Source organism: Trichosurus vulpecula, chromosome 1 (genome assembly GCF_011100635.1).
Source record: "Trichosurus vulpecula isolate mTriVul1 chromosome 1, mTriVul1.pri, whole genome shotgun sequence".
NCBI lineage: Eukaryota > Metazoa > Chordata > Mammalia > Diprotodontia > Phalangeridae > Trichosurus > Trichosurus vulpecula.
In genome coordinates this window covers 283,597,282-283,621,611 of record NC_050573.1, presented here as the reverse complement: position 1 = coordinate 283,621,611, position 24,330 = coordinate 283,597,282, and the positions used below count along the sequence as shown (strand labels likewise).

Here is a 24,330-nt window from a genome sequence, read left to right as displayed (position 1 = left end):
TGTTCGTGGAACAGCCAGGAGGCCAGTATCACTAGATCAGAAGTATGTGGGAGGAAATAAGGTGTAAGAAGACCAGAAAGGTAGGAAGGGGCTAGGTTGTAAAGAGCTTTGAGCACCAAACAGAACATTTGAATTTGCTCCTAGAATCCACTGGAGTTTACAGAGGGGCAAAGGGAGAAGGAAGAGGCAGTGGGTGTGACATGATCAAACCTACATCTTAGAAAAATCACTTTAGTAGCTGAAAGAAGGATGGATTGCAGTAGGGAGAGACTTGAGGCAGACAGACACATGAACATGCTATTGCAAAAATCAAGGCATGAGGTGATGAAGGTCTGCACTGGAGTGGTGGCAGTATCAAAGAAGAGAAGTGGGGAGGTATTCAAGAGATATTGCAAAAGTAAAATCTTCAAGCTTAGGCAATAGCTTGGATAGTGAGGAATCTAGGATGACTCTGAGCCTGAATGACTGGAAGGTTGGTGTTGTCCTCTATAGTAATAAGGAAAGTGGGAAGCAGAGAGGGTTAAGGGCTAAAGATAATGAGTTCTCTTTCGGATAAATTGAATTTAAGATATCTAACACATATCCAGCTTGAGATGTCTCAAAGGCAGTTGGAGAGTCTAGATTAGAATTCAACAGAGAGATTGGGGTGGGAAAAGTCGATTTAAGAATCATCGGCTTAGAGATGGTAATTAAATGCATGGGAGATGATGAAACCACCAAATGGAAGAAAAGAGGACTCAGAGCAGACCCCTGAGGGACACCTACTGGTAGAGGCCATGATGTGGAGGAGGAGCCAGCAAAAGGGAAAGAGGTCAGATAAGTAGGAGGAAAACCAGGAGAGAGCAGTATCCTGAAAACCTAAAGAAAAGAGAGGATCTGGGAGGAAAGAATAGTCAACAGTGTCAAAGGTTACAGAGAGGTCAAGGTAAATGAAGATTGAGAAAAAAGGCCACTGGATTTAGCAATTTAGAGATCATTTGTAGATTTGAAGAAAGAGAGAGCAGTTTCAGTGGAATGATAAGGTTGGAAGCCAGATTTTAAGGGTTAAGAAGAGAATGAGAGGAAAGTAGAGGTACCTATTGTAGACTGCCTTTTAGCTATGGTTTAGCTATTTTAAAAAGTCATAAAAGATATAGAAGCAAAAAAAGCAGAAGAGATATAGGACAATAGTGGGAATGGAAGGGTCAAATGAAGGTTTTTTCAGGACAGAGGAGATGTGGGCATGTTTGTAGACAGTAGGAAATGAGCCACTAGAAAGGGAGAGATGGAAAAAAGTAAAAGAATGGGGATGACAGAGAGGCAACAAGTATGTGCAATCTGCAGGTAGACATGTTAATTGAGTTCCTAGGCCTAACTGGTGTCTCTAAAGTACATAAAGTTATAGTTCCTATTAGAAATATTGTGGTTACTGCTGTAGGTCTGGTGGTCTGTGGTGATTATATGTCTGCCTGGCAGGAAGGGGAAAGGTTGTTACTCTTATTAGCACACTGTAATTGAGAGGTTTTGCATGCTTCATTAATTATAGCATAATATAAAAGAGTAAACCTGTTTGTGTAACAAGAGATAGTTTCCTGTAAGTAAATATAGGTCAGGTGGAACAGATGGAGCATAAAATATCTCACTTTATATCCCAGAGAACAGAGTTTGGAAAAAAAAACCTAATAAACACCAAGAAGTGTTTTTAAATCACAGTTTTCTCCTTATGGAGTTAAAATCACTTAGAATTATTCATTTTGCAAGTCCCAAGATAATAACGCATAAAAGTCAATTAAGTCTTACAGGTTTAGTAGCAGGAGATGATTTCAATAGACTTCTGTTATTTCTGTCTGGGGTATTTTCAAAAGTAAGATTATCCTGTGCTCTGTAGAACTGTATTTCGTGAATAGCAATATTCATTTTCTTGGACTCAAATTAATGTGACCCCATATGGCTAGACCCCAGATAGCAAGTACTACCTCTATATGAGATGAGAGATATTTCATTTACTGCTGTAAAGGGTTCCTTTTATTGATTTTTATGATTAAATTAGCATTTTAAGTAACCTTAAATTAATAGGCCTTCCTCCTTTCTTCACTTTTCCGTCAGGATTTGGGGTCATAGGGAAAGCCAGTGAGTGAATATTGAGGAATGCTTAAAGGAGAGTCCCTCGTGTAGTCATGGGATGGGGAGGGGCGTAGAGTTGAGTTGGGGGTAGTTGCCACCAAAGTACAGACGGAAATCCGTGACTAATCATAGGATTTGGAGCTAGAAAGGACCTTGGAGATTATCTTACCCAACTCCCTTACTTTTTACAGATGAGAGGCCCAGAGATAAAGTGATCACAGAGGTAGAAAGTGACAGAGCTGGGGGTAAAACTCAGATCTTCTCGCTATAAATTCTGTACTCTTCTCACTCAACCAGTATAATCTTCATTTCACTGCTCCATTATCAGAATCATAGAATGTTAGAGGTAGAAGGGAACTTAGAGATCAATTACTCCATCTACTCTATTTTATGGATGAAGAAAGTGAAGTCTTAAGAAGCTGTGACTTGCCTAACATCCCACAGCTAATGGCTAGATCTGAATGTCTCCAATTCTAATTTCTTTTCCACTAGAACAAGAGTTCTTAGCCTTTTTTGTGTTACAGACCCCTTGGCAATCTGGCAAAGTCTATGGACACCTCAGAATTTTGTTTTTAAAGCATAAAACAAAATATATGGATATATGTACAAAGGAAATCAATTATATTGAAATATTATTAAAAAATAATAATATCTATCTAAAACCATCAGCAAACATTATCTATAATGGAGATAAGCTCAAAGCCTTCCCAATAAGATCAGGGTAAAGCAAGGATGCCCATTATCACTACTATTATTCAATTGTGCCAGAAATGTTAGCTAGAGCAATGGGAAGGAAAATTTGAAGGAATTAGAAAGGTAATGAGGAAACAAAACTATCACTTTTGCAAATGAAATTTTGGCACACATAAAGAATCCTAGAGAATCCACTAAAAAACTAGTTGAAATAATTAACAACTTTAGCAAAGTTGCAGTATATAAAATAAACTCACATAGATCATCACATTTCTACGTATTACCACCAAAGTCCAGCAGCAAGAGACAGAGAGAAATCCCATTTAAGTAACTGTAGACAATATAAAATACTTGAGAGTCTACCTGCCAAGACAAACCCAGGAACTATTAGAAACACAGTTACAAAATATTTTTCACACAAAGTAGATCTAAACAATTTGAAAAATATCAATTGCTCAGGGGTAGGCCAAGCCAATATAATAAAAATGACAATTCTACCTAACTTAATTTGCTTATTCAGTGTCATACCAATCAAGCTATGAAAAATTATTTTATAGCACTAGAAAAAATAATAATAAACTTCATTTGAAAGTACAAAAGGTTGAGAATACCAAGGGAATTAATGAGAAAAAAATAAAGGAAGGTAGCTTAGTCATACCAGATCTTAAACTGCATTATAAAGCAGTAGTCATCAAAAAATCTGATACTGGCTAAGAAATAGAGTGGTAAATCAGTGGAATAAATTAGGTACACAATACACATTAGTAAATGCCCATAGTAATCTAGTGTTTGATAAATGTCAAGATCCCAACCTTTGGGACAAGAATTCATTATTTGACAAGAAACACTGGGAAAACTGGAAAAGTTTGGCTGAAACTAAGCATAGACCAACATCTCACACTGTATACCAAGATAAAGTCAAAATGAGTATATGATTTTGACATAAAGGGTAATACCATGAGCAAATTAGGGGAGCATGGAATAGTCTTCCTGTCAGATCTATGGATAAGGGAAGAGTTTATGACCAAACAAGAGACAGGGGGCATTACAAGATGCAAAATGGATAATTTTGATAATATTAAATTTAAAAGTTTTTTGCACAAAAAAACCAATGCAGTCACGATGAAAAGGAAAGCAGAAAGCTGGGAGGAAATTTGCACAGCAAGTGTCTCTCACAAAGGCCTCATTTCTCAAATATATAGAGAACCACGTCAAATTTATAAGAATACAAATCATTCCTCAGTTGATAAGTGGTAAAAAGACATGAGCAGGCATTTTTCAGATGAAGAAATCAAACCTATCTATAGTCATATGAAAATGCTCTCAATCACTATTGATTAGAGAAATGTAAATTAAAACAACTCTGAGCTACCACCTCACATTATTATATTAGATAATTTGACAGAAAAGAAAAATTATAAATGTTGGAGGGGATGTGGGAAAATTGGGACACTAATGCACTGTTGGTAGAGTTGTGAACTGATCCAACCATTCTGGATAGCAATTCTGATCTATGCCCCAAGGGCTATAAAACTATGTATACCCTTTAACCCAGTACTACTACTACTAGGTCTGCATCCCAAAGAGATAAAATAAGGGGAGGCGGCAGGGGGAAGAACTTATTTGTACAAAAATATTTATAACAGCTCTTTTAGTGGTGGCAGAGAATTGGACATCGAGGGGATACCCATCAATTGGGGAATGGCTGAACAAGTTGCGGTATAGGATTGTGCTATGCTATTTGCTATAATACTATTGTGCTATAAGAAATGACAAGCAGGATGATTTTAGAAAACTTGGAAAGATTTACACGAATTGATGTGAACAGAATGTGAACGAAGTGAACAGAATAAGGAGACCATCTTACACAGGACAGCAATATTGTACAATGATCAATTGTGAATGACTTAGCTATTCTCAGCAATACAATGATGCAAGATAATTCCAAAAGACTCATGATAAAAAAAAGTTACCCACTTCCAGAGAAAAAACTAATGGAGTTTGAATGTAGATAAAAACATGCTATTTTTTTGCTTTTTTTGGTTTGGGTTTTGGGTTTGCTTTTTGTTTTATGTTTTCTTTCACAACATGTCTAATATGGAAATATATATCATATGTATATGTATAAGCTATAATAAATTGGTTGTTTTCTCAATGATGGGGGAGGGGGCCAATGGGTGAGAATTTAGAACTCAAAATTTTTTAAAGAAATGTTAAAAAAAATTTCACAGGCAATGGGGAGAAATCAATTTTTTAAAAAAAGGTTTTTTAAGTTCATAGAATACAGGTTAAAAACCCCTCTACTACAATCTACTATTCATTCTTCCACTAATGGCTTGGCTGTATCAATGGGAAGTAGGTCATAGCTATCTAAAGTTGATCTCTCAGGGTCCTTAAGAAATAGATGGTAATTAAATCTATAAATATGTCTTTCTGTTTACCAAGTGCTCATTTTGAAAATAGACATGTCACCTCTCAAGATGATAATGTGCTGTGGTCTTAAATGTGGGACATAGAAGGTCTGGATTCAAGCTCTAGATCCTATAGTTCCTAGTCTTGTGACCTTAGTTGTCATTTCACCTCAGCTTCCTGATACAGAAAACATAATTATATGTGTGTGGGTGTAATTATATTTATACTACCTACCTCACAGGATGGTGAGGAAAGTGCTTTGTAAATATTAGAATGCTTTAAAAAAAATGTGGATCTATTGTTACTTAGAGCTTGCCTGTGCAAAAATATGAATAAGACATTTGTCCAGGCTTAAACAAATTCCTATTATCTTCTTGTCAGCAGTTTAAAGCGTCCCTGCTAAGATAACTTGTTCTTATAGACAATCCTTAGTGTTACTATCTGTTCTTTTAGGTTGTATTTTTTAATGTGATAGTTTTGGCTACATGTGTGTACTCCTAAAAAAACACTCAGCCTATTTGCCCACCGGCCAGCTTCCAGGATGACTGAGATTTGTTAGTTACCCAGTCTACAGTGATCAAACAGTTCTTCAGAATGCCAAAAACTTACTCAAAATCCGCCCAAACCTGTTTGAGTTACACAGATACTCTGTACTTGTCACAAAAGTTTCCTGGTTGAATTAGACATGTAAGAGAAGAGGAAGTTACAGGTGAGCCAAGCCCTGAAATTCACTTTTTATCTAAGAAGGAACCTAAGAGTGAAGGAAATGCTTCTAATTTCATAGATTAGGGGAATCATCCAACATAATGAACTGATACAAAACACCTAAAGAATAGCTCCAGCTCAGAGCCCTGGCAAAGTTATCTCCAAAGGAAGGCCAGGAAGCCTGATCGCTGTAAGCCATAAAGAGTAGATACCTAACTAGAGGGATTAATTGCAAGCATACTTTGCAAAAACTAAATTTGCAACTCCTTGCTTTGAGAGGCCATGTCTACCATCACGCCCAAAGCAGGGGTACTCTTCTGGAGTAAGGCACTGGCAAGGCAAAGTAATGGATAACCAAACTCCCTGAAGACTCAGGTTACATTAGGTAGTGGTCATACTGAAGAATAAAGAGTGTGGTAGACACAGGTGAAAGAAAAAACAGGAAGAACAGCTCTGCAAGGAGCTAGAAATAGGATAATTTTCATGCTCCCTCATCTCCTGTGGAAACCCAGTGTCAATTGGGATTATTTGGACAAGGACTTGATTCAGGGTCTTCTCTCATTCTCAGGAGAGAGGTGCCCATCTGTAGCTGTAGTGATTGATTCCTGAACTTCCAGTATCTTTGGAGGCTATGGCAGTAGCTGAGATTCCTGATATTAATTTCTTCCATCTGCAAGGGGAGCAGCCTCAAATACTCAGCTTTAGGATGAATACCAAGGACTTTAGGAGTGGCAAGTCTTAAGCCCTGAGTTTCCTAGGCTCATAACACTCTACGATAAGGAAAGACCTGAGGGAATATGTGAGAACTCCATTGGAGGAGAAGTTTTGGTTAGAAGATTGAAGCTTATGGTTGATATGGAAGTATGCTTAGAGAGTTTGTGACTTCTCATTTCTTTTTTAATTCCTATACATTTTTCTTTTTCTAGTTAAACCATTTTGCTTGACTGTGCCATTGAGGTTTAAGTATTGAAACAGTAGTTGGATTCAGCAGGAGGAGCTCCCAATGATATGGGAGCAGAGCCATTGATTGACAAGTAAACCTAAACAGAGGTGACTGATGGCCTATCTGTAGCATACACCCTTTTATAATGTCCTCTCTCACATAGGTCACCCAGGTACATGTCTCTTTCAGAGTCATCAAAGAATTTGATTAGAGGATAAAATGGAGAAATAGCATGACCTAATAGAAAGAACTGGACTTAAAATACCTGGGTTCAAGTCTCAGTTCCATCTCTCATTAACTACATGACTGGTCAGATCACTTATCATCTCAGAAACTAAGCTTCTTCACTTTTAAAGTGGGACAGTTTGCATAGCCAGTCTCAAAGAATTGCCATAAGAAAGGTTGGGGAGATGATATGACATGTAATGATTATTGTAGAGCTGCTGTTTGAAGTATAGGCCATCTTGATTCAATAAGAACCCTAAATTTATTAATGTTTACTAACCTGTGCTAGGTGTTAGGAATATAAGGATGAAATAAGACAGTCTCTGCCATCAAGAAGTTTATGAAGAAAGATAAGACATAGAGGTAAACAATTATAATACAAATTAGCATGGGATCATCCAATTCAATATAACAAGTATTTCTTAAGCACCTTCACTGTGCTAGCTACTGGGAACACAAAGACAAAAAAACAAAATAGGTCTTGGCTTTGAGTAGTTTACAAAGAAAACCAGTCATGGAACCCAGGATTTTATGATCTATAATCACATGTGTTATTTGTTAAACTACCAGCTGATACCTTGGTAAATTCAAAGGAGGTATACTATATGAAAATTTAAAAGGAAAGGACCACTTTCAGCTAGATGGAGAACTGAATTACTGAATGTTTCCTGGAGAAGGTAGCCCCTGAGCTGGGCCCTGGAACAAAAGAAAGATTTCAACAGGCAAAGATTAGAAGTAGGAATTATGAACAAAGGGGTAGAGATAGGCAAAGGCAGAGTGAGATCAGGGAATGATAGGGTGATCTGACTGTAATCTAAATAATATGTTACGAAAAATAGTGCAAGGCCCTGCCTTCTGTAGGGCAGATCCATCCAAAGCTGGGTCTTCTCCAGCATTGGCCTTACCTCACACTGCCACCTCACACTTTCTAACTGAGTTTCTAGCCATGTCTTCACATGTTCCTACTTGCTGTGAAGTGATCCTCCAGGAGCCTCAAAGAACACATCACCACCTGCCATGAGGTTGGACCTAAAAGGACAACCTGGCACAGTTTAACCCCTTGCCAACAACAACAGACCTGTCTCCAATGATATTCTGCCTGGATTCATTTCTTTAATAATTACCATATTCTTATCCTTTTATATGCTCTCCATCTAAGTGATTCTGAACCTCTGACTGCCAATGTGAAAACCCAATTTCCCAATGCCACTTCCATATTCTCCTTCTACTACCATCACCCATCTCCTTTGGGGTTCACATTATCCAAATTTATCACCCATTCCATATACTGATGGCTATTATCTTTCTTTTTGATGATATAGAGAAACATTTATCTTTTTTAGTTTTTATATTTATTATTAATTTATTTTGGACATTATTTTTTTAAATTTTGAGTTCCAAATTCTCTCCCTCCTACCAACCATTTCCCCACCCATTGAGAAGGCAAGCAATATATCAATTATGTATGTGAAATCATGCAAATATTTCCATATTAGCATACCGCAAAAAGAAAGAAAGAAAAGAAAGTGAGAGAATTATATTTCAATTTGCACTCAGAGTTCATCAGTTCTCTCTGGAAGTGGATAGCATTTTTTCATCATGAGTCCTTTGGAATTATCTTGGATCATTGATCAGAGTAGCTAAGTCTTTCACAGTTGATTATCTTGACAATATTGCTATTACTGTATACAATGAGGCCATTATCTTTCCAAACTCCTAAGACATTCTCCCTCCTTTCTCAGTGAGTTCAGTCTCTGGTTCATAGTCTGTCTACTCCAGTTTCTCCGCTAATATTAAGGGGCTTGAACATAAATATTCATGCTCCTCTAACACCTTAACTTCCTAGTTCCTCAATCTACTCAATTCTCATGACCTACTCCTTCGCCATTCCTTAGATATACATAGAGATAGTCATACCCTTCCTCTTGCCATCACTCACAAGTGGTTTCTTTCCATGTTAATAAATTCTGAAATACCTTTATCTTATCCTATGCCATCACCCACAAGTGGTTCACTTCTATATTCATGAGTTCTGAAATTCCTTTATTTTACCCTATGTTTTCTGATCCCTTACCTTGTTCCTTGTCCTCACTGTGATCTCCATTTTCTCCACCCCTCAGTTCTTTCACAATCTATTACTTCTGCTGTAACTATACTCTCAACCTTTCTTTATCTTACCCAATACAACATAGATAAGGTTAATTTATCCATTCTTATTTTAGTCAGATCATGTCTAAAATTCTGTATTCAGCTCTGGGCATCTCAACTTAAAACAAAGGGGAGACCCCAAAGAGATCAACCAAGTTAATGAAGTGTCTTGAGTCTATACCATATTAAATCAAATAAAGACACTGGGGATATAAGGTCTGGAAAAAAGAAAACTTGGTGACAGGGCTGGGCGATTTCATGGTCTTCCAAGTACTTCCATGGAAGAGGAATGAGACTGGTTTGGTCTCAAGAGTTGGCAATAGCAGAAATTATTAGGAGTTATAAAGAGGCAGCTTTAGGCTTGAGATCAGGAAGAATTTCCTAATAACCTCTTTTGGTTTTGTACAGTTGTTTTTCAGTTGTGTATGACTCTTTGTGCCCCCTTTTGGTAAAGATACTAGAGTTTCTTGGTAAAGATACTAGAGTGGTTTGCCATTTCCTTCTGCAGCTCATTTTACAGATGAGGAACTGAGGCAAACAGCGTTAAGTGACTTGTCCAGGGTCACACAGCTAGAAAGTATCTGAGGCCAGATTTGAACTCAGGAGATTAGTCTTCCTAATTTTGAGCACAGTGCTCTATCCACTGCAACACCCAGCTGCCCTTAATAATTAGACCTGTCCAAAAAAGGAATGTGCTGCCTCAAGAGGTAGTAGGTTCTCCCTCTTTGGAGGTCTTCAAGCAGAGATAGATAACTGCTTCAAGTAGAGCTAGATAATTTACTTACTTAACTATATGTTTCAGATATGGATTGGATCAGATGTCCATTCCATCTATAACGATTCTGTGACTTTGTGATATTATTGTGTTAAATGCAAAATTATCAGTTAATTGTAAAAAAAGTTAATGACAAAACATTGATTACTTCATGTGATTTTTGGTATAAAGGCCTGCTTCTGAAGAGTAAAAAGATTTGCTTGGCTAACAAATACAGCATATAAAGGCAGACAAACTGTGCCAGGGCCAAGAATTGGCAAAACCCTCATACTGAGAGCTGAAAACCAAACAAAGGCCTGAAGCACAAACATTTAGAATAGAGCATCTGGTCCATTGGAATTCAGTGCTATGGCTATGATACCCGGCAGAAACTGGTAATATTAAGTCATAGCTCAATTTTGTAAAAGAGAAAAAAATTTCTAACTTTTGAAAGCTGAATATTTGAGAGCCTAGGCATTTTGTCTTTTCTTTGGGGAAACTAATGGAACACTCTGGGGTTGTTTACACTCTGGCACACTGATGGGGAATTTTTATTTAAGTGTTCAGGAGAGTGGAAGAGAGGGAGGAAATATGGTAAGTTAGGGAAGCTTCTCTGATTGTGGCTGCAGGAACTCCAATGGAACTGTTTGTAAGCATAGCACCCGTTTACAAACAGCCTTGGGCTAGGAAGCCTATATTTTTCCTAACCTACTGCATTACACCAGAAAAATCAACCAATTGGCTCACATTCTCCCAAAACAAGTTGATACAGGAACAAGTTAATTATCCTTGAATATGATACTAAGGATATTATCAAAACTTCAGTAAATTCTCTGAGGGTTTAAAAAAACCACTTTTCCAAGCTAGATTCAAACTACCAGCCTTAGATGCCACATTCATAATACACTACCTGTGTTTTGAACCAGGCACCTACAGAACCAGTATCCTTATGTTTTACCCCCCACTTTTTCTTTATTTGCAACAACTTACAGATTGAAAAGCAGAATTGAAATTCTCATGTGTTAAGGTGAGAATTTAGCCAAATTTGGCTAGATTAGGAAAAACTCTAGAGAAATCTCTTTAAGCTAAAATCAGAGAGTTTATTTCTTTGCCCACAGAGACAGCATGTTGTAATGGAAAGAATTAAACAATTGGAGACAAGAGACATGAATTAAAATCACAGCTTTACCATTTAGTAGCTTTGTGACCCTAGGTAATTCATCTCATTGGTCTCCTTGATTCTATTAGCTCTCTATATTAATCCAGCTTCCATACAGCTGCCAGATAGATATTTCTAAAGTATAGACCTATCCGTTTTCCCCTACTACTTAGAAATCTTCAGTAGTTCATGATTGTCTCTAAGATAAAATTTAAAAATCTTCAACCTGGCATTTAAAATCTTCCACGCTATGACTCCTACTAAGCACTCCTAAATTTTGGAGTTTCCAATACTTCCAATATTTTTCACATTACTCTCCTTAACACATTTTCTATTCCAGTCAAACTAACCAACATTCTGTTGCCCAACTTGCTACCTTCAAACACACTGCCCCCACATTCCTGGAATGCATTCCCCTCTTCCTTGCTAAACTCAAGAATAGAATACCCACATCAGTGGATTCATTGTTGTATATTGAGATGAGATCTCAAAACACATTTTTAATTGACCTCAGCATTTGTCACCAGCCTCAGATCATTTTGAACTTTAGTACTCTTGACCATTATTCTTATAAAACTGTCTTCACTATCCCCTATACCTAGAAAACTTTCCCTCCTCACCTCTACCTCTTAGAATCCCTACCTTCCATCAGAAATCAGTTGAAGTGCTGCCTTCTCTATGAAGCCTTTCCTGACCCCTGTTGCCAGTACCTCTCTCCTCCCGTTTAAAAAATAGCTTATATATTTTTATGTTGACATGTATGCATATGTTGTTTCCCTCGTAGAATGAAAGCTCCTCAAGAGCAGAGAAAGTTTCATTTTTACCTTTGTATCCTCAGGGCACATATATAGAAGACACACCACAAATGCTGATTGATTGATTGAACCAAGCCAATCTTTTGTGTTCTTCCTCCATTAGCTTCCCTTAGTTTTGTTTTCCATACATTTCTTTTTAATGTTGGACTAGGAGAAACATAATGAGGGATATAAATATTAAAAAGCCACAATGCATTGCAAAGGCAAATATAGCATAAAAGATTTCTGGATTATGTACTCTTGGCATGTCCCAATGCTCATTGCATAGATGATTGAGTTGCCCGTATCACACTAACTATGTTTACTACTCTGAGCAATTACATTCTTTTGAAAGTAACTTATGGGTGCTGTTAAGTGTTATTTTATGGTACAAAACCTACTAACATGACAGTTGTTTCTTGAAAATGACTTAGAAAAGCAAAGCTTTTTAGCCACCTGCCAAACCCAGAGAATGTCACTGAGGGACCTCTTAGCATCTTTAAATATTCCAAATGAGTGAGTTGCCCCATTATTTCATGGATACCTTGGTTAAGGGATAAGGGGAGGAGGGATATAGTAGCTACATACTGCCAAGTGGCTTCCAGTGTAACATTAGAATTTTATTACTCAGTTTTAAGGAGGTCAGATCAATGTCACTGTAAGATAATCTAATATTAGCTTTATTTTCAAAATTTCAAGATTTGAGCTTTTTTAATATATAACTTCTTGTAAACAAACAACATGCACAAAAGAAAACTGGATATACTGGACACTATACCTCTTGAAATTCTTCCTAATTCAATGTACAAAATAAATTTTTATTTAGTTATGATTAGTGGTCATATATTTTGTGTTCTCCTTTTTAAACATTTTATCATACTTTGTCAAGTATTGACACAATCACACATTTAAAATTTCTAATAACCAATCATTACTCCTTCATGTTCATATGCCAGGGTTTTCTGAACCATTCCTCTGTTGGCCAGAAGGACTTTTGGATTTTTTTCAATTTTTCCACCATGATAATTGACACTGTTATGAACATCTTTTTATGTATTTTGTGTTTTTTTCTTTTGGGTGTTTTAAGGGAATTTTTTCAAAGTAGATTTACCAGGTCAAAGGATTAGGGTTTTTCTTGCAATTCTTTTTTATATATTGCTGACTTGGGTGGGACACAATCTTGATGGGGAAGGAGGATAAGCCTTAGTTTCTTTATCTTATAAAATAAGAAGTTATAACTATATCACCTCTAGAGTACCTTTCAGCTCTAATATTCTAATATTCTATGAGGAAGTACAGACATTGAAACACCAGACTTAGGATTCTAAAGCCTGTGTTCAGGGCTGTGCAACCTCAAACAAGATATTTAATCTTTCTGAGCATTGGTTTGCTCATCTGTAAATCGATAACAATAATGAGGCAATTCCCTACCTTGTAAGGTTGCTCTGAGAAAAGTGCTTTACAAACTATAAAATACTTTACAAATATGTGCTTGGTGGTTTGGGGTACTACTGACCTGTGATTTCATGAGGGCAGGGAGATCCCTGCTGGGAAAACCTCCTCTGCTATAGGCAATAATTCTGCAACTAATAGTCTGAGAGAGTTGCCTGAGGTACTGAGCAGTTAAGTGACTTGCCCAGCATTGAGACAACTAATGTGTGTCAGGGGCAAAACTTAGACCCAGGCCACTCTGAATCCGGGGCCAGCTATTAGCTGTTAACCACTATCCTATGCTGCCAGGTGTGCACTGTTATCTTTGTTAGAACCTTATGATTCTCTTCCTTAAAACACTGAATCAACATGTAGTGCCCAGCTGAAGAACACGGCTTTGTTTCCTCATAATTCCACCAACATTTCATTGTATTACTTTTACTTATTTTTCCTAGTTGAATTGATGCATTAAAGGTGCCTTAAAATTAAAATGTGTATTTCTGTAATTGCTAAGGAAAATATCTGTACCTGAAGTTGGAAATCAGTTTTCTTTCTTCTACAACATTCTTTGGTGTTGGCAGACAGTTCAGTAACCCTTCAAAAGACTGAGTACTGGCTCAGGTTTCTTATTATGAACTCTCCCTTCCTACCTCCCTGTTTTTCTCTTCTCTGAGAATCCTTTATCAGTTTATTTATGAGCAAAATATACTTAAGTCATAACTCTATTTATAAATAAATCTGGAATCTCAGATTTCTAAAGGAAGAATGCCTGGTATCATCTTAGTAGTTTGTTGGAACATAGATTTTGAGTTGGAAGGAACCTTGGAAGCTATCGAGTCAAGTCGCCTCATTGTTCAGATGAGGAAACTGAGGCAGAGAAAAGTAAATTGACTTGTCTAGAATCACACAGCTAGTAAATGTCCAAGGCTGAATTCAAACTCAGGGCTTCTTGACTCTGAGTCCAGCATTCTATCCATTGCTCTACCTTGCTGCTTGGTATTTGGATGGTAAACAAACTTTTATTGGGAAAATACAAAATAAGCCCTAAAAGCAAACTGAAAAGAAGCAAGAACTGCTTGTTTTGGGTGTTCAGAATGTCTTTCTTTCCTTCTGATGCTAAAGAACAATAATGATAGCCCTTGATTCATCCTATCCTATACACTCACAGGATAAAAGCAGGAACATATATTTTCCAGATCTAGTACAATTTTTTCTTTAATTTTTTTTTCAATTTCAATTCAACAAGTAGTTATTCATCACCTGTTATATGCCAAGCACCAGGCTAGGTGCTGGGGATCCAAAGACAAAAATGAAAATAGTCCTTGCCTTCCAGAAACACATATTCTATTAAAGAGAATCAATATGTACCAGATAAGAAAATACAAAATATATGCCAAGTAACCTAAAGCACTATATAAATACAAGTCAGTATTCTTGATGGGGGTGGAGAAAGCTCTAACAGCTGAGGCAATAGGGAACCATTGAAGAAGCATTTTAAGCAGAATTGTGACATGGTCAAATATGTGCTTTGGGCCTGCAATTTAGCAGCTGAGTGGATGGTGGATAAATACAGGAGCAACTAGAAATGGGATTTTCTTTTTGCTTTTAGTTTAGAATATTGTAAGATCTGTGGCTTTATTCCTCCGATGATCCAGTTCCCTGACATGTCTTAGCATTGAGTGAATTAGCTTAGCCTTTTCCTCTCTCCCTCTCCCCAAGGAACAATTGTATGCTTAATAAACTGCCAAATGCATGTATACAGAAGGCAGTGGGTCCAAGTCAATGCTGCATGGTCTTATACAATGCAGTTCCTTTAGTAGGGAGCAATCAGCTGAGCTGTCTCTGGTGCTGAATCTTGTAGTCACAGGTTGACTCTAGAGCCTCTAGAATAACAAGGTCACACTAGAATTGTGTTATCTGTTCAACAGCCCTCTTGGCATTCCGGGTACTTTAAGGAGACCCAAAGTGAAGTAGGAACCAGATTACAACTCCTGAAAGAATTTGTTACTGGAGAAATAAGATGCCTATGAGGGAAACGCCCAGGCCTGGTCTATGCACTAGGAGGACTATGGACCAAGAGACATACCCTTAGCCTCAACCTGCAAACCTGAGACAGCATTGGGGGATCTATTACTAATCCCAAAACACAAAATGGGATTTTTGGAGAAGAAGAAGAGAGCAGGAAAAAAGAGATGGAGATAAGAAGGATGAGTTCATAATAAGGAACCTGAGCAAGTACTCAGTCTTCTGAAGGGTTCCTGAGCCATCTGCGAACACCAAAGAATGTCACAGAAGAAATAAAGATGGCTTCCAACCTCAGGTATAAATGTTTCAGATGGCTATGGTGTATTCCCTGAGATCTGGCAACCTTCCCTCATGTGGAATTTGTTAAATAATAATAATAATATAATTATAAAGCAGTTTTAAAGTGAGCACTTTGCCTGGCTTTTTCTTTTGTCCATGTCACAACCTACTTGGCATTATACTTATTTGTATGCATCCCTACATTCTCCACAACCCCTAGCTATCTCCTTTAGTTGCATATTCAAGATGTGATGGAAACCCTCCAAAAATTTGTCAGACTTGTTCACTCCTGCACTTATCTAGTGATCCATGTGGGGGTGAATTAAACTACCAAAATGAACATAAGATGTAGTCCTAATGATTATAAAGTTCTGAGCAAGAAATTGAAGATCCTATGAACATGCATGATACTTTCATTGTGACTACCAATTAAAGGCAAAGGTTTAATTCAGAAGAGTGAGAGAAATCTGAGAAATAAATAGCTGGTTTTTTTTAAAAAAAATACATCTTAAGAGGGGTAATTGGGTTTCTGAATGACAGTTTAAAAATTTGACCCTTTCCATTGATAGAGTGAAAAACTTTAGACCAAGTCAACAAGTTAAGTCAGCAAGAATTTATTAAGCAACCTACTATGTGCCAGAAATTGTGACTACACAGATTCAGAACCAAAAACATTTCACAATCTGTTATGCCTAACTAGAGTGATTGTGTCATACCAATGATACAATATTAGCTAAAAGGATGTTAAAATACATTTGACTCAAATCTAACAAAGCTAATCAAAAGTCCGAGAATGGCAGCAGAAAGGTGAACTACCTACACAGACCATACCATAGGGAGTAGCTATACTGTAGGAATAAGAATAACAAAGAGGAGCCCAGTAATTCACAGAAAACAAATCCAAGATAGGAACCAGTGATAAAATACATTGCCTCAGGTGTCTATGTTTGAACTGTAAAATATGGTTAACAAATAAGGTAGACTTTAGACCCTATCACAAAGAAGCAGATGATATTCATTGGTATCATTGAGATATGGGATGGGAGCTCTGGTCTGAATATTGATCAGGAAGGGTATGCCATATTTAACAGAAACTGAGACTTAGCTATTCTCAGCAATACAACAATCCAAGACAATTCCAAAGAACTCATGATGAAAAAATGTTATCCAGCTCCAGAGAAAAAACTGATGGAGTCTGAATGCAGATCAAAGCACACTATTTTTCACTTTCGGTATTTTTTCATGGTTTTTATCCTCTGGGTCTGCATCTTCTTTTACAACATGACTAATATGGTAATATGTTTTGCATGATTGAACATGAACTTGAAAGCATAGGTATCAAAAAAGAAGAGGAAGAAGCTACACTGAATAAAGACTGAATGGTTTCAGCATTTCTACCTTTAAAATGAGGGGAGTGTACTAAGTGATTTTTATATCCTTTTTCGTTCTAGTATTCTACCATTCTATCATAATGCAAGAAAGGGGAATTGGGCATGTATCCATCAGTGGAAAATGGTTGAAGAGCTAAATAAAATATATTATTTTATTAATGAAAAAAGAAACCAAATAAATAAGGACAAAAAGATAGCATATATTATAAAGATAAGTTCAAGTGAGAAAACTGGAAATAAGAATGCAAAAGCATGGTGGAACATTTGGGTACATGGCAGTAGAGGGAAAAGTGGAGTAACATTGTCATGGAAATATATTTCAGATTACTTGAACAGAAGGAAAACATCATAATCCTGGTGCAGAGAGCTAATATAATGGTTAGGTGATCTAGTTATCTAGATATCTTCCATAGCTCTCATATCAAAAGCAGAGCAGCTAATATTATTAAGTGAAGAATTTAATTTCATTGTTCAAAAGGTGAAAGGAATAGCAAGGAAAATGCACATTCTTACCAACAAGGAGGAACTAGTTGCTTCAGTAAAATTATGGCAACCATAAGAGGTCTGGCTACTTCATCTTATAATTTGTGATAGACAAAGAAGAAAGCAAATATAGCCTAACATGCACCCTATACTCAGGGAAAGCAGCACAGAGCTCTGATATATGTGATTCTATGGCTTAAAATTTCTACAAAGGAAGTTAACCCAGGAAATTTCAGAAGCTCCCAAGAATAAAATTCTGAAGTGACAAATGGAAATAATTCCACTAAGGGAGAAGGGAAGAGCTACCTAAAAAATGCATATATAGAGAATTCGTCCCAAAAAATGATTTTTAAAAGATTTGCTGAAAAGAAAAATAAGGACAGGTAGCTAAGAATTAATATCTTTCCCCTATTTGCTTAGTCATATTTCCTTTTTCTCTGCCTTCTCTCTATCAAGATCTTCCAATCTGTTGATTAATTAATCCATAAGTATTTATTGAGTTCCTACCATATGTCAGACACTGTTCTAGGCACTGGGATATAGACACAAATATTTTTTAAATGTCCTAAACATAATGAACTTATATTCTAATAGGGGAATCAACAAGTAAAAATGAAAATTTATGCAGGATAAATATAAAAATTATACATGGAAGGGTGTGCATGTGTATATGTGTGTAGATGTATACACATATATCCACAAAGTAGTCAAAGGCAACATAGTGTGGGAAGTAGATGAATAGCACTTTTGGGGGAGGATAAGGAAAGGATCATACATAAGATGATATCAGAGCTGACTCAAAGAAAGAATGATACTCTATGAGGCAAATGGAAGGAGGGAGTACATTCCCAGGAGTGTAGGACAGCCAGTTCTAAGGCATAAGATAGAAAAGAGCGTCTCATGAGTAGAAAACAGAAGGAAGGCAAATTTCAATCAGGAGGATAATATCCACTGGGGCTGGCAAGGTAGTTTGGGACCATGCTGATTAGGGATTTAAGCGATAAAGAGCTGAGTTCATATTTTTTTCCGAGAAGCGATAGGAAGCTGGTGGATTTGATTGAATGGGAAGACGTGATCAGATCTGCAGTTAAGGAAAATTACTTTGGCAGAAGTTTGTCAGATGGGGTGTAATGGTGAGACTTAAGGCAGGGGAAAAATTAAAGAGGCTGTTGCAATAATATAGCTGAGAGGTCATGAGAGCCTGAATTAAGGTGGCAGCTGTGTGACAGGAGAGAAGGTAAAACTGATTGGACATGTGGGGTGAGAGAGAGTAAGGAGCCCAGGTAATGCCACGATTGTGAACTTTTGAAATGCTGGAATAATTGTGGTGGCTTAGAGAGCAATAGAGAAGTCTGGAGGAGGGGAGGGTTTAGGGGGAAAGATCATGAGTTCATGCTTGGATATGTTGAGTTTAAGATGTCTTTGAGACATCCAGTTTAAAATGTCCAATAGGTAATTGTTGAACAGGAACTAAAGTTTAAGAGACAGACTGGGGTACATATGTAGAGCTGGAAATAATCTGCATGGAGATGATAGTTAAGCCCATGGGAGCCAAACAATTTACAGAGAGAGAGAGAGAGAGAGAGAGAGAGAGACAGAGAGAGAGAGACAGAGAGAGACAGAGAGACACAGAGAGACAGAGAGAGAGAGAGAAAGAACAGAAAAAGGGTCCTTCACCTATTTTGCCTTTTTTGTCATGGACCCCCTTTATGGTCTGAGAAGACCTATGGACCCTTTCTCAAAAAATTTAAAAATTTATCTTTATTTTTATCTTTTTTAATATTTTGAATCCCAAATTCTTCCCCTCCCTCCAACCTCCCCCCCACCTATTGAGAAGGCAAGCAATATGAAATAAATTACACATGTAAAATCATGTAAAAATATTATAAAGTGAAAAAACGATAATTCAATTTGCACTCAGAGTTCATCAGCTCTCTCTCTCTCTCTCTCTCTCTCTGTCTCCCTCCCTCCCTCTCTCCTATTCCTCCTCAAAAATCTGTTTTACATCTGACCATAGCCTCCCTTACTCTACTCTCCCTTTTATCACTCTCCCCTATAGGTTATCCCCTTTCCTTCCTGCTTCCCTATTAAGTAAGATAGATTCCTATACTCAAAATAGTATATAGAAATATATATATGTATGTATATATATACATACATATATATACACACTTCCTTCCTTTAACCTATTCAGATGAGAGTAAGGTTCAAGCATTGTGTGCCTCTCCCAGTTTCCCCTGCATTGTAAAAGCTCTTTCTTGTGCACCTCTTTTATATGAGATAATTTTCCCCATTCCTCCTTTCCCTTCCTCCTCCAAGTACACCCCTCTTTCTTGCCCATCCATTTTTTAGATCATTCCAACATAATTGAATCATTCTGTGTCCTCTGTCTATGTAGAGTCCTTCTAATGTCCCTCATAATTATAAGGTTCTTAGGACTTACATATATCATCTTCACACATGCCCCTTTTGATTTCTTTTTCATGTTTACTTTTTTATACTTTTTCTTCAATCTTGTGTTTGAATTTTAAATTTTCTTACACCTCTGCTTTAATCAGGAATACTTAAAGGTCCTCTATTTCATTAAATGTTTATTCACCCCCTCAAGGATTGTACTCCATTTTGCTGAATAAGTTATTCCTGGTTGTAATTCTAACTCCTTTGCCTTCCAGAACATCATATTCTAAGCCCTCTGCTTCTTTAACATGGAAACTGCTGAATCTTATATGATCCCAACTGTGGCACCATGATATTTGAATGGTTTTTTTCTGACTGCTTGCAACATTTTCTCCTTTACTTGGGAGCTCTGAAATTTGGATATAATGTTCTTGGGAGTTTTCTTTTGGGTTTTTTTTCAGGAGGTAATCAGTAAATTCTTTCAACTTTTATTTTACTTCCTTTATAATTTCTTCAAATGTGATGTCCAGGCTCTTTTTTTGATCATGCCTTTCATGTAGTCCAATAATTCTTGAATTGACTCTCTTTGGGAGTCAAAGCAAGATGATGGAGAAAAGGCAGGGATTTACATGACCTCTCCCAATTTCTCCTCCAAACAACTTTAAATGATACCTCAAAATGAATTTTGGAGTGGAAGAACCCACAAAAGGGTGGGGTGAAACAATTTTATAGCCAAAGACAACTTAAAAGGTCATTAGGAGATATCTGTCACACTGAGGTGAGAGTGATGCACAGTCCAGCTCTAGTACAGGCTGCTCCACCACAGGTTCATACCACAGAAAACCAGCACTGAATCAGCAGTGGCAGTTTGTGGAGTTCTCAGCCCCACAGACAGTAAGGGAGTTGGACATCTGGTCAAAGGAGATTACAGGGGGACCTTTGCTAGCACTGAGTACAGGACCGTGTTGCATTGCCCACACTCAGATCCAAGTCACAGTCCCAGGGTAAAGAGGAACACTAGCACACCAGAGCTTTTGGTCACAGGGGAGGAGGAATCCTGGTCATGGTTCCAGGGTGGAAAAAAATGTTTGTGGTCATTTCACAGACTAGAGCGCATGTCAGGAGAGTAGGAAATACAACTACTTTTAGATCATACAACCTTGGAAGAACCAAAAACTTACGGACCCATAGAACTAGTTCTGAAAACAACTACACAAAAAAAATCTGAAGCTTGGAACAGTGCCCCCTCCACCCTTGGAGCAGAGCCCAGCTTTAACATAAAGTTAAAAGTCAAGAAATAGCCTGGGAAAATGTGCAAACAGGAAAAAAAGAAGAAAAGCCTAACCATAGCAAGTTACTATGGTGACAGGAAAGATCAAAGCACAAACTCAGAAGAATACAACAAAGTCAAAACTGCTACATCTAAAGCCTCAGAGAAAAATGTAAATAGATCTCAGGCCCAAAAGAAGTCCTAGAGACGCTCAAAAAAACTTTAAAAATCAAATAAGAGAGATAGAGGAAAATGGAGAAAGAAATGGTAGTGATGCAAGAAAATCATTAAAAAGTCAACAACTTGGTAAAGGAGGCACAAAAAAATACTAAAGGAAATAACACTTAAAAAACAGAATTGGCCACATGGAAAAAGATGTACAAAAATTCACTGAAGAGAACTCCTTAAAAAGTAGAATTGGCCAAATGAAGAAAATAATTTCTTAAAAATTATAATTGGGCCAGTGGAAGCTGATGACACCATGAGAGACCAAAACAATAAAATCAAACCAAAAGAATGAAAAAAAATAGAAGAAAATGTGAAATATCTCATTAAAAAAACAACTGACCTGAAAAATAGATCAAGGAGAGATAATTTAAGAATTATTCCTTATAATAATAGTTAGCATTTATATAACTCTTTAAGATTTTTCAAAGTGTTTTACATATGCTATCTCATTGGATCCTCACAACAATGCTGTGAAGTAGATGCTATTATGCCCATTTTATAGATGATAAAACTGAGGTTCCTAGAGGTTCAGTGACATGCTCAAAGTTACAGTTAGTAAATGTTTCTATAAGAATTAGAACTCAGCTTCCTGATTTCAAGTTGTGTCAACAACCCGGCTGGCAGCCTCTGTGGGGGTATAAGATTCACCCACAGCCAACACCCAGAAAGCTGCCAACAGCACAGGTTCTTTCGATCTGCTTAATTAAGGAAAGCAAGGTGAAGGGGTTGACAAGCTTACTTTTAATTCAAATATCATTCAGTTAGTTCAGGGGAAAAAAACCAGCACCCTGAACTTCAAAATAAAATGCAAATTACAGACATCAATAGACTTTGTCTGATTCAAGTCCCAACAGATAGTTACCACAGTTCAACAAAGTTTCAACATCCGGGTTTACAAGCTGGAGGGCTCCTTAGCTACAGCTGCCCGGAGTCTCCTCATCAACACCATCTCCAGAGCCCCGCACCAATAGCTCTGTCCTCCCTTCTTATAGGGCTTTAGATATCATCAGACATCATCTGAATCACCAGAGCTCAGGCTCTGGTGATTGGTTCTTGAGTTGGCCCCTCCCCTTAGGACCCTGGGATGTTCACATCCACATGGATTACATTAACACCTAATGGGGTTTGGGCCTGGGGCTTAGCACCTAGTAAAGCTCACTGAGATAAATTGAGTCACTCAAAGAAAACAAAGACAATTCTGGTTACACAAGTCAAAGCTAGAACTATGTCACCTACACAACTTTATCATATTCTGTTTTGTAGATTATTTACATTAAAAAGCTATTTCTCTATCTATATCTCAACTACTCTGATATTATCTTTCTATATCTAAACTACCCTAGCTATAGCTCAACTACCCTATGATAGGTAAATTCCTGGAGTTGATGGACCATGTGCTGGTTTCCTTTGTATCCCTCCCATTGCCTGACACCATATTTTGTACATAGTAAGAACTTAATAGATTTGTTTTGAATGAATAAATAAATAAATGAGTACAACCTCTTCTTTAAGCAATCTTTCTTCATTTGCCTCGTTCTAGAACTAACAAGATCATTAACTCATACACAAGGAAATCACTGTATTTCATGTAATACATGCCTCAATACCCCAAGCTCTGGATTTACATTAATAAGATTCAATCTTCAGGCTGCCTCCAAAATCACTCCTCTCTTTGGCTTGTTCTGCCCCCACCCAGAGTTGCCTCTGGGACATATCAGAATGTAGCTGAAATATAGCTTGCATTTAGGCTTCCACAAATGTAGGAAAAGGAATCCTTAAGTCCCACACTATCACTCAAGGTAACAACACATATATTAAGTACAAATAGTCTATATATCACCACCTGAAAAATGCAAAGAAAACATAAAGGATTCACAGTGGCCCATAAACAATCAATATAATTGTTCCTTTCTAGTAAATTCCACCTTTCCCTGGAGTCATAAAGTCCTTGAGACTAAACCTAAAGAGTCATTGTACTACAAAAAAAAAAAGGCAGAAAACAAGATAGATTTAAATAAATCACCTACAGTACATACCAAAAAAATGGGATGTGTGTATGTGCTTTAAAATAATTGTACTATTTATTTGGCAGTTTCTATTTCATTGAACTAGAAATCACTTCAAATATTTTAATGAAAATAACATTCAGGCCACATTACCTTTCCTCTACATCTCTTTGCAGATCTATAATTTCTATTGCATATTGAAATTGTCTCTATTTTAATTTATTCTTAATCAATAACTATTTTTTTCTAATCCAGGGTCCTAATAGCAGATCTCCAGAAAGCACTGGAAAAAGGAAACAGCTTGAGGGCCCAGAGGAATCGTAGATCACTTCCAGGATACAGTTATGAAGTTTATCATTCTTTAGAAGAAGTAAGTAAACAAAATAGGGTTTTTGTTTTAAATACACATTGCATATCATATATTATATAAGTGCACACATATTCACTGCAACTTCAAATCCAAGACAGACATCATATATCATGGAATTTATTTATTATAACCATAGATAAACATGGGGGCAGCTAGGTGGTGCAGTGGATAGAGCACAGGGCCAGGAATCAGGAAGACTCATCTTCCTGAGTTCAAATCTGACCTCAGACACTTACTAGCTATGTGACCCTGGGCAAGTCACTTCACCCTGTTTGACTCAGTTTCCTTATCTGTAAAATGAGCTGGAGAAGGAAATGGCAAACTACTCCAATATCATTGTCAAGAAAACCCCAAATGGGGTCAGGAAGACTTGGACATAACTGAAAAATGAACAAAATATATAAATATAAGTTTAGAGTAAGTGCAATTCTTGTCACATAAATTTATTTAAGACTGTTTGGTGCAGTAATCCTAAACACATGAGAATCACAGAAAGAAGCTCGGGGTCGACCTA

The 24,330-nt window shown here is 37.1% G+C and overlaps 1 protein-coding gene across 1 annotated transcript in view; it reads left to right on the top strand.

Moving 5' to 3' along the window:
- Positions 1-24,330, top strand: part of CPA6 (carboxypeptidase A6) — a 337,239-nt gene that overhangs the window by 231,161 nt on the left and 81,748 nt on the right. The window contains exon 4 of the mRNA XM_036742096.1: positions 23,702-23,816. Within this exon, the coding sequence (XP_036597991.1) occupies positions 23,702-23,816 (115 nt within the window). The remainder of the gene's footprint in view (positions 1-23,701; positions 23,817-24,330) is intronic.